Genomic DNA, 13,766 nt, shown 5'->3' with positions numbered 1-13,766 from the left:
AAGTAAAGGTAAGACCATAATAACATTTTTTTTTATTAAATGTGCTTTTCATGATGGTAGCCTTACATCACACTCAAATTTTTAAGCGCAGGCCTAAATTTACCGCATGCCTTCGGTAAGCGCCGGAGTGAGAAGAGGTCTTAAATTAATTAGCGCATGCTTGCCTTTACCGCATGCCTTTGGTAAACGTCGGAGTGAGAAGAGGTTTTAAATTAATTAGCACCCCGGCGGCAATTCAAGGAAATACGGTACTCCAAAATCTTCTTGCGATAACGGTATACAGTACAGGCCAAAAGTTTGGACACGCCTCATTTCAATATGTTTTTTTTTTTTTTTAATCAACGTAAAAAACACAAGATACACTTACAATTAGTGCACCAACCCCCAAAAAAACTCCCACTCCCATTTACATTTATTCACACAAAATAAATGGTAAATGGTCGTACTTGTATAGCGCCTTTTCTCCCCCTTTTTAAGGAAGACTACTTCCACATTCACCCATTCACACACACATTCACACACTGATGGCAGGAGCTGCCATGCAAGGCGCTAACCAGGACCTAATAGGAGCACGGGTGAATTTAGAACCCAAGTGGTGTTTTGTTATTGGACTTTTGTGCTGGTCCCAGATTGTCCATAACAAACACCATGTTCAAACATAAGGGTGTCCATATGTGCACTTGGCACCAGGACACTATAGGCCGCAGTTCCATGATCGACTTTGTAGTTCTGTCGTCGGATTTGGGGTCTCATGTTTTGGACACTCGGGTGAAGAGAGGGGCGGAGCTTTCTACCGATCCCCACCTGGTGGTGAGTTGGCTGCGAGGGTGGGGGAGGATGGCAGGGTCCAAACACATTGTGAGGGTTTGCAAAGTTGTTTTTTGAACTGGAAATATTCCCCCGTTTTCCTGAAATTCCAGTAATTCCGTAATACCATTTCTCAATGCAAAATGTTACTACCTTAACGTTTTTTGAGTGATTTGAAAAATTCCAACACCAACCATTTCAACTCATTCCGAACATTCACATATCTGAGCATTTTCAAAAAAAAATTGTCGCTTTTTTAGAAATTCCCATATTTCCGCGAAGTGAAGTGAATTGTATTTAAATAGCGCTTTTTCTCGAGTGATTAAAAGCGCTTTAATAGTGAAACCCAGTGTCTAAGTTACATTTAAACCAGTTTTCACTGGGAGCAGGTGGGTAAATTGTCTTGCCCAAGGACACAACGGCAGTGACTAGGACGGCGGAAGCGGGGATCGAACCTGGAACCCTCAAGTTGCTGGCACGGCTGCTCTACCAACCGAGCTATGCCGTTCGAGCAATTGCCATGGATAAGAATGGGACATTTTTCAAAGTTCCACATATTTTTTATCTGGTTTTAACCGTTTCAACTTCAAAATAATCAGCCTGTTCAGGAATTGTGTGCTCTTTATAAACAATTATACAAAAAAATTCCCAGATTTCCTAGAATTCCCAGTCTTTAGGGACATTTTCCTCATTCAAAATGAATTATCCATTCTTTTAAACTTTCACAATTCCCACATTTTTCAACCGATTCAAACCTTTCCAACATCAACACATTCAATTCATTCCGGAAATTAAAACAACCATTTTTCCACGTTCAACATTTCCAGAAATGTCAGTTTTTTTCCAACCTCGTCTCCAACCTTTTATTAGTGTGATGACTCCTTTCACATTTTTCAACGCATTTCAACCGTTCCACCGTCAAAATATTCCTCTTAGTCATGACAAAAAAAAAACAAGTTGATTTAAGAACTTGAAAAATTCCCGGTTTTTCTGAAATTACATAATAACATTTCTTGCCTGAATTAAACAATTTCAACACTAACCAGTTCAACCCATTCAGGACATTCATGCTCTTAATAATTATTTGTTTTTATTCCCACTTTTCCCAAATTTCAATGAAATTCCTTTTGAAATGAATGGGACATTTTCCAAGTTGCAAAATTCCCACGTTTTTCAACCTATTCAAACCTTTCCAACATCAACACATTCAATTCATCCCGGAAATTAAAACAACCATTTTTCCACGTTCAACATTTCCAGAAATTTCTGTTTTTTTCTAACCTCGTCTCCAACCTTTTATTAGTGTGATGACTCCTTTCACATTTTTTAACGCATTTCAACCGTTCCACCGTCAAAATATTCCTCTTAGTCGTGACAAAAAACCAAGTTGATTTAAGAACTTGGAAAATTCCCGGTTTTCCAGAAATTCCATAATAACATTTCTTGACCGATTTAAACAATTTCAACACTAACCAGTTCAACCCATTCAGGACATTCATGCTCTTAATAATTATTTGTTTTTATTCCCACTTTTCCCAAATTTCAATGAAATTCCTTTTGAAATGAATGGGACATTTTCCAAGTTGCAAAATTCCCACGTTTTTCAACCTATTCAAACCTTTCCAATATCAACACATTCAATTCATCCCGGAAATTAAAACAACCATTTTTCCACGTTCAACATTTCCAGAAATTTCAGTTTTTTTCCAACCTCGTCTCCAACATTTTATCAGTGTGATGACTCCTTTCACATTTTTCAACGCATTTCAACCGTTCCACCGTCAAAATATTATTTTTAGTCATGAGAAAAAACCAAGTTGATTTAAGAACTTGGAAAAATCCCGATTTTCCAGAAATTCCATAATAACATTTCTTGACCGATTTAAACAATTTCAACACTAACCAGTTCAACCCATTCAGGACATTCATGCTCTTAATAATTATTTGTTTTTTATTCCCACTTTTACCAAATTTCAATGAAATTCCTTTTGAAATGAATGGGACATTTTCCAAGTTGCAAAATTCCCACGTTTTTCAACCTATTCAAACCTTTCCAACATCAACACATTCAATTCATCCCGGAAATTAAAACAACCATTTTTCCACGTTCGACATTTCCAGGAATTTCTGTTTTTTTCTAACGTTGTCTCCAACCTTTTATTAGTGTGATGACTCCTTTCACATTTTTTAACGCATTTCAACCGTTCCACCGTCAAAATATTCCTCTTAGTCATGACAAAAAACCAAGTTGATTTAAGAACTTGAAAAATTCCCGGTTTTCCAGAAATTCCATAATAACATTTCTTGACCGATTTAAACAATTTCAACACTAACCAGTTCAACCCATTCAGGACATTCATGCTCTTAATATATATATTTTTTTTATTCCCACTATTACCAAATTTCAATGAAATTCCCATTGAAATGAATGGGACATTTTCCAAGTTGCAAAATTCCCACGTTTTTCAACCTATTCAAACCTTTCCAACATCAACACATTCAATTCATCCCGGAAATTAAAAAAAAACATTTTTCCACGTTCAACATTTCCAGAAATTTCAGTTTTTTTCCAACCTCGTCTCCAACATTTTATCAGTGTGATGACTCCTTTCACATTTTTTTACGCATTTCAACCATTGCACCGTCAAAATATTATTTTTAGTCATGACAAAAAACCAAGTTGATTTAAAAACTTGAAAAATTCCCGGTTTTCCTGAAATTCCATAATAACATTTCTTGCCCAATTTAAACAATTTCAACACTAACCAGTTCAACCCAATCAGGACATTCATGCTCTTAATAATTATTTGTTTTGATTCCGGCTTTTCCCGAAATTCCCAAATTTAAACGAAATTCTCATTGAAATGAATGGGACATTTTCCAAGTTGCAAAATTCCCACGTTTTTCAACCTATTCAAACCTTTCCAACATCAACACATTCAATTCATCCCGGAAATTAAAACAACCATTTTTCCACGTTCAACATTTCCAGAAATTTCAGTTTTGTTCTAACGTTGTCTCCAACATTTTATCAGTGTGATGACTCCTTTCACATTTTTCAACGCATTTCAACCGTTCCACTGTCAAAATATTCCTCTTAGTCATGACAAAAAAACAAGTTGATTTAAGAACTTGAAAAATTCCCGGTTTTCCTGAAATTCCATAATAACATTTCTTGACCGATTTAAACAATTTTAACACTAACCAGTTCAACCCATTCAGGACATTCATGCTCTTAATAATTATTTGTTTTTATTCCCACTTTTCCCAAATTTCAATGAAATTCCTTTTGAAATGAATGGGACATTTTCCAAGTTGCAAAATTCCCACGTTTTTCAACCTATTCAAACCTTTCCAACATCAACACATTCAATTCATCCCGGAAATTAAAACAACCATTTTTCCACGTTCAACATTTCCAGAAATTTCTGTTTTTTTCCAACCTCGTCTCCAACATTTTATTAGTGTGATGACTCCTTTCACATTTTTCAACGCATTTCAAATGTTCCACCGTCAAAATATTCCTCTTAGTCATGACAAAAAAAAAACAAGTTGATTTAAGAACTTGAAAAATTCCCGGTTTTCCTGAAATTCCATAATAACATTTTTTGACCGATTTTAATAATTTCAACACTAACCAGTTCAACCCATTCAGGACATTCATGCTCTTAATATATTTTTTTTTTTTTCCCACTTTTCCCAAATTTCAATGAAATTCCTTTTGAAATGAATGGGACATTTTCCAAGTTGCAAAATTCCCACGTTTTTCAACCTATTCAAACCTTTCCAACATCAACACATTCAATTCATCCCGGAAATTAAAACAACCATTTTTCCATGTTCAACATTTCCAGGAATTCCTGTTTTTTTCCAACCTCGTCTCCAACATTTTATCAGTGTGATGACTCCTTTCACATTTTTTAACGCATTTCAACCGTTCCACTGTCAAAATATTCCTCTTAGTCATGACAAAAAACCAAGTTGATTTAAGAACTTGAAAAATTCCCGATTTTCCTGAAATTCCATAATAACATTTCTTGTCCGATTTAAACAATCAACACTAACCAGTTCAACCCATTCAGGACATTCATGCTCTTAATAATTATTTTTTTTTTATTCCCACTTTTCCCAAATTTCAATGAAATTCCTTTTGAAATGAATGGGACATTTTCCAAGTTGCAAAACTCCCACGTTTTTCAACCTATTCAAACCTTTCCAACATCAACACATTCAATTCATCCCGGAAATTAAAACAACCATTTTTCCACGTTCAACATTTCCAGAAATTTCTGTTTTTTTCCAACCTCATCTCCAACCTTTTATTAGTGTGATGACTCCTTTCACATTTTTCAACGCATTTCAACCGTTCCACCGTCAAAATATTCCTCTTAGTCGTGACAAAAAACCAAGTTGATTTAAGAACTTGAAAAATTTCCCGTTTTCCTGAAATTACATAATAACATTTCTTGCCTGAATTAAACAATTTTAATACTAACCAGTTCAACCCATTCAGGACATTCATGCTCTTAATAATTATTTGTTTTTTATTCCCACTTTTACCAAATTTCAATGAAATTCCTTTTGAAATGAATGGGACATTTTCCAAGTTGCAAAATTCCCACGTTTTTCAACCTATTCAAACCTTTCCAACATCAACACATTCAATTCATCCCGGAAATTAAAACAACCATTTTTCCACGTTCAACATTTCCAGAAATTTCAGTTTTTTTCTAACCTCGTCTCCAACCTTTTATTAGTGTGATGACTCCTTTCACATTTTTTAACGCATTTCAACCGTTCCACCGTCAGAATATTCCTCTTAGTCATGACAAAAAACCAAGTTGATTTAAGAACTTGAAAAATTCCCAGTTTTCCTGAAATTCCATAATAACATTTCTTGCCCAATTTAAACAATTTCAACACTAACCAGTTCAACCCATTCAGGACATTCATGCTCTTAATAATTATTTGTTTTGATTCGCACTTTTCCCAAATTTAAATGAAATTCTCATTGAAATTAATGGGACATTTTCCAAGTTGCAAAATTCCCACGTTTTTTAACCTATTCAAACCTTTCCAACATCAACACATTCAATTCATCCCGGAAATTAAAACAACCATTTTTCCATGTTCAACATTTCCAGAAATTTCTGTTTTTTTCCAACCTCGTCTCCAACCTTTTATTAGTGTGATGACTCCTTTCACATTTTTTAACGCATTTCAACCGTTCCACCGTTAAAATATTCCTCTTAGTCATGACAAAAAACCAAGTTGATTTAAGAACTTGAAAAATTCCCGGTTTTCCAGAAATTCCATAATAACATTTCTTGACCTATTTAAACAATTTCAACACTAACCAGTTCAACCCATTCAGGACATTCATGCTCTTAATAATTATTTGTTTTTATTCCCACTTTTCCCAAATTTAAATGAAATTCCTTTTGAAATGAATGGGACATTTTCCAAGTTGCAAAATTCCCACGTTTTTCAACCTATTCAAACCTTTCCAACATCAACACATTCAATTCATCCCGGAAATTAAAACAACCATTTTTCCACGTTCAAAATTTCCAGGAATTCCTGTTTTTTTCTAACCTCGTCTCCAACATTTTATCAGTGTGATGACTCCTTTCACATTTTTTAACGCATTTCAACCGTTCCACTGTCAAAATATTCCTCTTAGTCATGACAAAAAAAAACAAGTTGATTTAAGAACTTGAAAAATTCCCGGTTTTCCTGAAATTCCATAATAACATTTCTTGACCGATTTAAACAATTTCAACACTAACCAGTTCATCCCATTCAGGACATTCATGCTCTTAATAATTTTTTTTTTTTATTCCCACTTTTCCCAAATTTCAATGAAATTCCTTTTGAAATGAATGGGACATTTTCCAAGTTGCAAAATTCCCACGTTTTTCAACCTATTCAAACCTTTCCAACATCAACACATTCAATTCATCCCGGAAATTAAAACAACCATTTTTCCACGTTCAACATTTCCAGAAATTTCTGTTTTTTTCCAACCTCGTCTCCAACCTTTTATCAGTGTGATGACTCCTTTCACATTTTTTAACGCATTTCAACCGTTCCACTGTCAAAATATTCCTCTTAGTCATGACAAAAAAAACAAGTTGATTTAAGAACTTGAAAAATTCCCGGTTTTCCTGAAATTCCATAATAACATTTCTTGCCTGAATTTAAAAAATGTCAACACTAACCAGTTCAACCCATTCAGGACATTCATGCTCTTAATAATTATTTGTTTTGATTCCGGCTTTTCCCGAAATTCCCAAATTTAAATGAAATTCTCATTGAAATGAATGGGACATTTTCCAAGTTGCAAAATTCCCACGTTTTTCAACCTATTCAAACCTTTCCAACATCAACACATTCAATTCATCCCGGAAATTAAAACAACCATTTTTCCACTTTCAACATTTCCAGAAATTTCTGTTTTTTTCCAACCTCGTCTCCGACCTTTTATCAGTGTGATGACTCCTTTCACATTTTTTAACGCATTTCAACCGTTCCACTGTCAAAATATTCTTTTTAGTCATGACAAAAAACATAGTTGATTTAAGAACTTGAAAAATTCCCGGTTTTCCTGAAATTCCATAATAAAATTTCTTGCCTGAATTAAACAATTTCAACACTAACCAGTTCAACCCATTCAGGACATTCATGCTCTTAATAATTTTTTTTTTTTTTATTCCCACTTTTACCAAATTTCAATGAAATTCCTTTTGAAATGAATGGGACATTTTCCAAGTTGCAAAATTCCCACGTTTTTCAACCTATTCAAACCTTTCCAACATCAACACATTCAATTCATCCCAGAAATTAAAACAACTATTTTTCCACGTTCAACATTTCCAGAAATTCCTGTTTTTTTCTAACCTCGTCTCCAACCTTTTATCAGTGTGATGACTCCTTTCACGTTTTTCAACGCATTTCAACCGTTCCACTGTCAAAATATTCTTTTTAGTCATGACAAAAAACCAAGTTGATTTAAGAACTTGAAAAATTCCCGGTTTTCCTGAAATTCCATAATAACATTTCTTGACCGATTCAATCAATCAATCAATCAATGTTTACTTATATAGCCCTAAATCACTAGTGTCTCAAAGGGCTGCACAAACCACCACGACATCCTCGGTAGGCCCACATAAGGGCAAGGAAAACTCACACCCAGTGGGACGTCGGTGACAATGATGACGATCATAAAAGCTTTTTTTACAAAAATCTACTACTCTGCTAGCATGTCAGCAGACTGGGGTAGATCCTGCTGAAATCCTATGTATTGAATGAATAGATAATCCTTTTAAATCGGGAAAAAAAAATCGATTTTGAATCGAGAATCGTGTTGAATTGAAAAAAAAACAAAAAGATTTTGATCGAATCGTGACCCCAAGAATCGATATTGAATCGAATCGTGGGACACCCAAAGATTCGCAGCCCTAGGTGAGAAGCTCTGCCATCCGGGAAACCACTGCTCCTCCACATCGAGAGGAGTCATATGAGGCGGTTCAGGCATCTGGTCAGGATGCCACCCGAACACCTCCGACCGGTAGGAGGCCACGAGGAAGACCCAGGACACGTTGGGTAGACTATGTCTCCCAGCTGGCCTGAGAAGGCCTCGGGATCCCCCGGTAAGAGCTGGACGAAGTGGCTGGGGAGAGGGAAGTCTGGGCTTCTCTGCTTAGGCTGCTGCCCCCGCGACCCGACTTAATCTGCAGGTTTTTGATAGCATCCAGAGACCTGTAGACCGTCTCTCCTGTGTCGGTGTTGCACCAGTCTGACATCACCGCGCACAAGCTAGGCTTCACACAAACTTTCTTCTAAATTACGACTGCTTATCCAACTTGGATGAATTTGAACGGACCAAAACGAGCGAACTGTACAGGAAAATGACGACCAGCTAGCCACGCCCCGCTAATTTACAAAAGCACAACGCTAACAGAGTTCTGGTTGCCATGGAGACGAGCCGTCTAACTTCTTCTCGAGCAATGACGCAGAAACAACCTCGCAGCCAAACGAAATATAGTGTAGTCGAATATAATCGACTAAAAATAGCAGTTAAGGTTTTTTTTTTTTTGCGTTTTTAGTTTTTCTGTAGGTGAGGTTAAACAATTTCAACACTAACCTCATGCTCTTAATACTTTTTTTTTTTAATTCCCACTTTTCCCAAAATTCCCAAATTTCAATGTAATTCCCATTCCCACATTTTTCAACCTATTCAAACCTTTCCAACATCAACACATTCCACTCATCCTGCACATTCAAACTAACACTTCCCCAAGTTCCAAACCAAATTCCGGTTTTCAAACTATTCAAACTATTCCTACATTCATACTACTTTCTGTCAGCATTTCAGTTCAACTTCAGCATTCCTTCAGGAATTGGCCCATCTAGTTAAAGTTGAAAGTCTATACTTCAATCACAGACTCATTTATTCAGACTTATACCTCCTTTTTATTGTCATTCAAATTTGAACTTTACAGCACAGATAAGAACAACATTTTGTTACATAAACTCATGGTAGTGCAGGATAAAAAAGGCAATAAGGTCCATATATAATTAAATAAATATATATAAATAAATAAATAGATTACTGTACAGATAAATATATTGCACTTTTTCACATGCATCCACGTTTATAGATGTATGTTATATTCCATCCATCCATTTTGTACCGCTTATTCCCTTTTGGGGTCGCGGGGGGCGCTGGCGTACTGATTAATGCAAAGGGCTACCAGTTTGATACACACTTAAATAAATTGCCAGAAATAGCCAATTTCCTCAATTTACCTTTAATAAGTAAATATATTTATATATATATATATATATATATATATATATAAATGGGTATTTCTGTCTGTCATTCCGTCATACATTTGTTTTCCTTTTACGGAAGGTTTTTTGTAGCGAATAATGAAAAAAAAAACAGGGAAAAAATGAAAAAAAGTTTATCTTCAATTTCGACTCTTTAAGATTAAAAATTCGACCGAAAAAAATGAAGAGAATAACTACCTAATTCGAATCTTTTTGAAAAAAAATTTAAAAAAGAATTTATGGAACATCATTAGTAATTTTTCCTGATTAAGATGAATTTTAGAATTTTAATGACGTTTTAAATGGGTTGAAGTCCACTTTGAAATAAGATTTCAATCTGATTCCACAGATTTTCGAGATTTGCCAGAATAATTTTTGGGAATTTTAATCCTAATAAGTTTGAAGAAATATTTCACAAATATTCTTCGTCGAAAAAAAAGCTAAAATGAAGAATTTAATTAAAATGTATATATTAATGTACTGATTAATGCAAAGGGATACCAGTTTGATACACACTTAAATAAATTGCCAGAAATAGCCAATTTGCTCAATTTACCTTTAATAAGCAAATATATATATATATATATATATATATATATATATATATATATATATATATATATATATATGTATATATGTATATATATATATATATATATATATATATATATATATATATATATATATATATATATATATATATATATATATAAATGGGTATTTCTGTCTGTCATTCCGTCATACGTTTGTTTTCCTTTTATGGAAGGTTTTTTGTAGAGAATAAATGATGAAAAAAACACTTAATTGGACGGTTTAAAAGAGGAGAAAACAGGAAAAAAAATGAAAAAAATCATCTTCAATTTCGACTCTTTAAGATTAAAAATTCGACCGAAAAAAATGAAGAGAATAACTAGCTAATTCGAATCTTTTTGAAAAAAATTAAAAAAAGAATTTATGGAACATCATTAGTAATTTTTCCTGATTAAGATGAATTTTAGAATTTTAATGACGTTTTAAATGGGTTGAAATCCACTTTGAAATAAGATTTGAATTTGATTCCACAGATTTTCTAGATTTGCCAGAATCATTTTGGGGAATTTTAATCCTAATAAGTTTGAAGAAATATTTCATAAATATTCTTCGTCGAAAAAAAAGCTAAAATGAAGAATTAAATCAAAATGTATATATTAATGTACTGATTAATGCAAAGGGCTACCAGTTTGATACACACTTAAATAAATTGCCAGAAATAGCCAATTTGCTCAATTTACCTTTAATAAGCAAATATATATATATATATATATATATATATATGTATATTTATATATAGATATATAGATATCTATATATATATATATAGATATATATATATATATATAAATGGGTATTTCTGTCTGTCATTCCGTCATACATTTGTTTTCCTTTTATGGAAGGTTTTTTGTAGAGAATAAATGATGAAAAAAACACTTAATTGGACGGTTTAAAAGAGGAGAAAACAGGAAAAAAAATGAAAAAATGTATCTTCAATTTCGACTCTTTAAGAGTAAAAATTCGACCGAAAAAAATTAAGAGAATAACTAGCTAATTCGAATCTTTTTGAAAAAATAAAAAAAAAGGATTTTTTAGAACATCATTAGTAATTTTTCCTGATTAAGAAGAAATTTAGAATTTTAATGACGTTTTAAATGGGTTGAAATCCACTTTGAAATAAGATTTCAATTTGATTCCACAGATTTTCGAGATTTGCCAGAACCATTTTTTTAAATTTTAATCCTAATAAGTTTGAAGAAATATTTCACAAATATTCTTACAGAAGCTAAAATGAAGAATTAAATTAAAATGTATATATTATTCTTTACAATAAAAAAAAAATACTTGAACATTGATTTAAATTAACAGGAAAGAGGAAGGAATTTAAAAGGTAATAAGGTATGTGTTTAAAAATCCTAAAATTATTTTTTTCTCTAAAATTGTCTTTCTGAAAGTTATAAGAAGCAAAGTAAAAAAAGTAATAATAATAATTTATTCAAACAAGTGAAAAGACCAAGTCTTTAAACTATTTTCTTTGATTTTAAAATTCTATTTGAGTTTTGTCTCTTAGAATTAAAGATGTCGAGCAAAGCGAGACCAGCTTGCTAGTAAATAAATCCAATTTAAAAAATAGAGGCAGCTCACTGGTAAGTGCTGCTATTTGAGCTATTTTTAGAACAGGCCAGCTGGTGACTCATCTGGTCCTTACAGGCGTTGGTGACCCCTTCTGTTTGACTCAGTAGACCTTTGCACCCCCTAGTGTGCAGTTTGCAAAGTGAAACCCTTGCATGTGTAGCCTCTGTTTGTGTGTGTGTCCCCTTTTCTCCTCCTGTTTGAAGCTCTTTGAACATCCTGCAGAGAGTTAAACGTTTTTATTTTGTCCATCCTTTCAACCTCCCATCTGATTGTCACACACAGTACACCTCCAGCATGCGGGCAAAGTACATCGCTAACAGCCGACCGGAACCCCAGAACACGCCCCCGTCGTCATCAAACTAGCAGGAAATGGACCTCCAATATCTGCCACTTCTTTTTTTTTTTTTTTTTTAAAACGTCACTCCCAGCTTTCTCTTTGAAGTTTTTATTCTCCAAACATCCTCGGATCGCTCCTTCTTAGCCGTTTTCCCGGCGACTTTTCACTGAATTTCACTCCCAGCTTTCTCTCTGAAGTTTTTTACTCTCCCAACATCCTCGGATCGCTCCTTCTTAGCCGTTTTTTCACAGAATTTTTCCTTTTACTGGAAGGAATGAAGAAAAAAAGACTTCACATGTCCTGACTGTACCTGATATAGTATTCCTTTCATTCTTAGTCTTAACCCTGGTGTTGGGGACCAAGTCAATCCTGCACAACTTGCATGCATTACAAGCCTGAAACGGAGCATTTTTTTTTTTAATCCAAACATTTCCCGCAGCGCTGACCAGCCACAAAGCTGTGAATTTGGAGGATTTGATTTGTTGCATTGGGGGAGAGAAAAAAAACAAGAGGTTTCTGTCAGAAGGATGAAAAAATGTGAATCAAAAGAGGGTTTAAAACTTGACTTTTTTTTTTTTTTTTTTTTTTTGGACAACTACTGGAAAGCGGAACATTTTTTTTTTACAGTACCACTAGGTTTCTTGTTGGGTTTTTTTTTGGAAGATCGTCCGCCTCGCCGTCTTCAAACCTGCTCACTGCAACAGCAAAAAAACGGAAAAAAAAACAAAACAAAGGGCGCTTATAACAGTGCAGCAGTTTACAGTAAAAGACACCTGTGTGCAAGTTGATGTGAAATAAGCATTTTTTTTTTGTTTTGTTGTGGGGTAGACTTCCAAAGCTTTTTGCGTCGGTATTGCAGCGTCTCACAAATGTGTTTTAGCATTTTTTTTTTTTAACAAATAGATGACTACGACCGGATGTTTATGCCAGTTTACAGACGGTGCCAAACAAACCTTTTTAAATGTCTTAAATGAGCCTAATTTTTTTGTTTTTTTTTTGTTTGGCCGTCTTATTATCTTTGTGTGTCATTGTTGAGTTACTGAAATCAGACTTTTTTTTTGTTGCTTTAAATTTGATTGGATTTTTTTTTTTTTGCTTTATTTTAATAGTAAAAATTATGTGGATAATAATAGATGTTTTCCTTTTTAATCAGGTTTTATACAGTTATGTGATCTCAAACTGTGGTTAATGAGCTTGAACGCCGTGTTTTCAAAATTAAATACATTTAACTGTAGTTCCTTTTGTGTGTAATTACACCACCAGGCAGCAGATGGCAGCAGAGCACCGCATGGGTTCTGCTAGTTTGTTATCAATTTGCTAGATACTCACTTAAAGGGGAAATGCGCTTTTTTTTTTTGCAAGTTTGCTTATTGCTCACAATCATTATGAAATACATGTCGACATATGCATTTAAAAAAACAATAATAATACAAAACCATGTAAGTTGGCATGTTGTGTAAATTGTAAAAAAAAAGACAAAATACAATTATTTTCAACCTATATTCAGTTGAATGTACTGCAAAGACAAGATACTTAAAATTTGAACTGGAAAACTGTGTTATTTTTTGTAAATATTAGCTCATTTGGAATTTGATAGCTGCAACATTTTTCAAAAAAGCTG

The 13,766-nt window shown here is 33.8% G+C and overlaps 1 protein-coding gene across 2 annotated transcripts in view; it reads left to right on the top strand.

Annotated features, from left to right (window-relative positions):
* The window catches only part of ttyh3a (tweety family member 3a), an 84,592-nt gene extending 71,213 nt beyond the window's left edge, over positions 1 to 13,379 (top strand). For both annotated transcript variants that reach the window (XM_061905264.1, XM_061905265.1), the window contains one exon: positions 12,091 to 13,379. In XM_061905264.1, coding sequence (XP_061761248.1) covers positions 12,091 to 12,171 — 81 coding nt within the window. In that variant the 3' untranslated portion in view covers positions 12,172 to 13,379. The remainder of the gene's footprint in view (positions 1 to 12,090) is intronic.
* Positions 13,380 to 13,766: the final 387 nt, after the last annotated feature.

Source organism: Nerophis ophidion, linkage group LG07 (genome assembly GCF_033978795.1).
Source record: "Nerophis ophidion isolate RoL-2023_Sa linkage group LG07, RoL_Noph_v1.0, whole genome shotgun sequence".
Taxonomy (NCBI): Eukaryota; Metazoa; Chordata; class Actinopteri; order Syngnathiformes; family Syngnathidae; genus Nerophis; species Nerophis ophidion.
The sequence above is the reverse complement of the archived record's forward strand: the minus strand, read 5'-3'. Positions and strand labels throughout refer to the sequence as shown.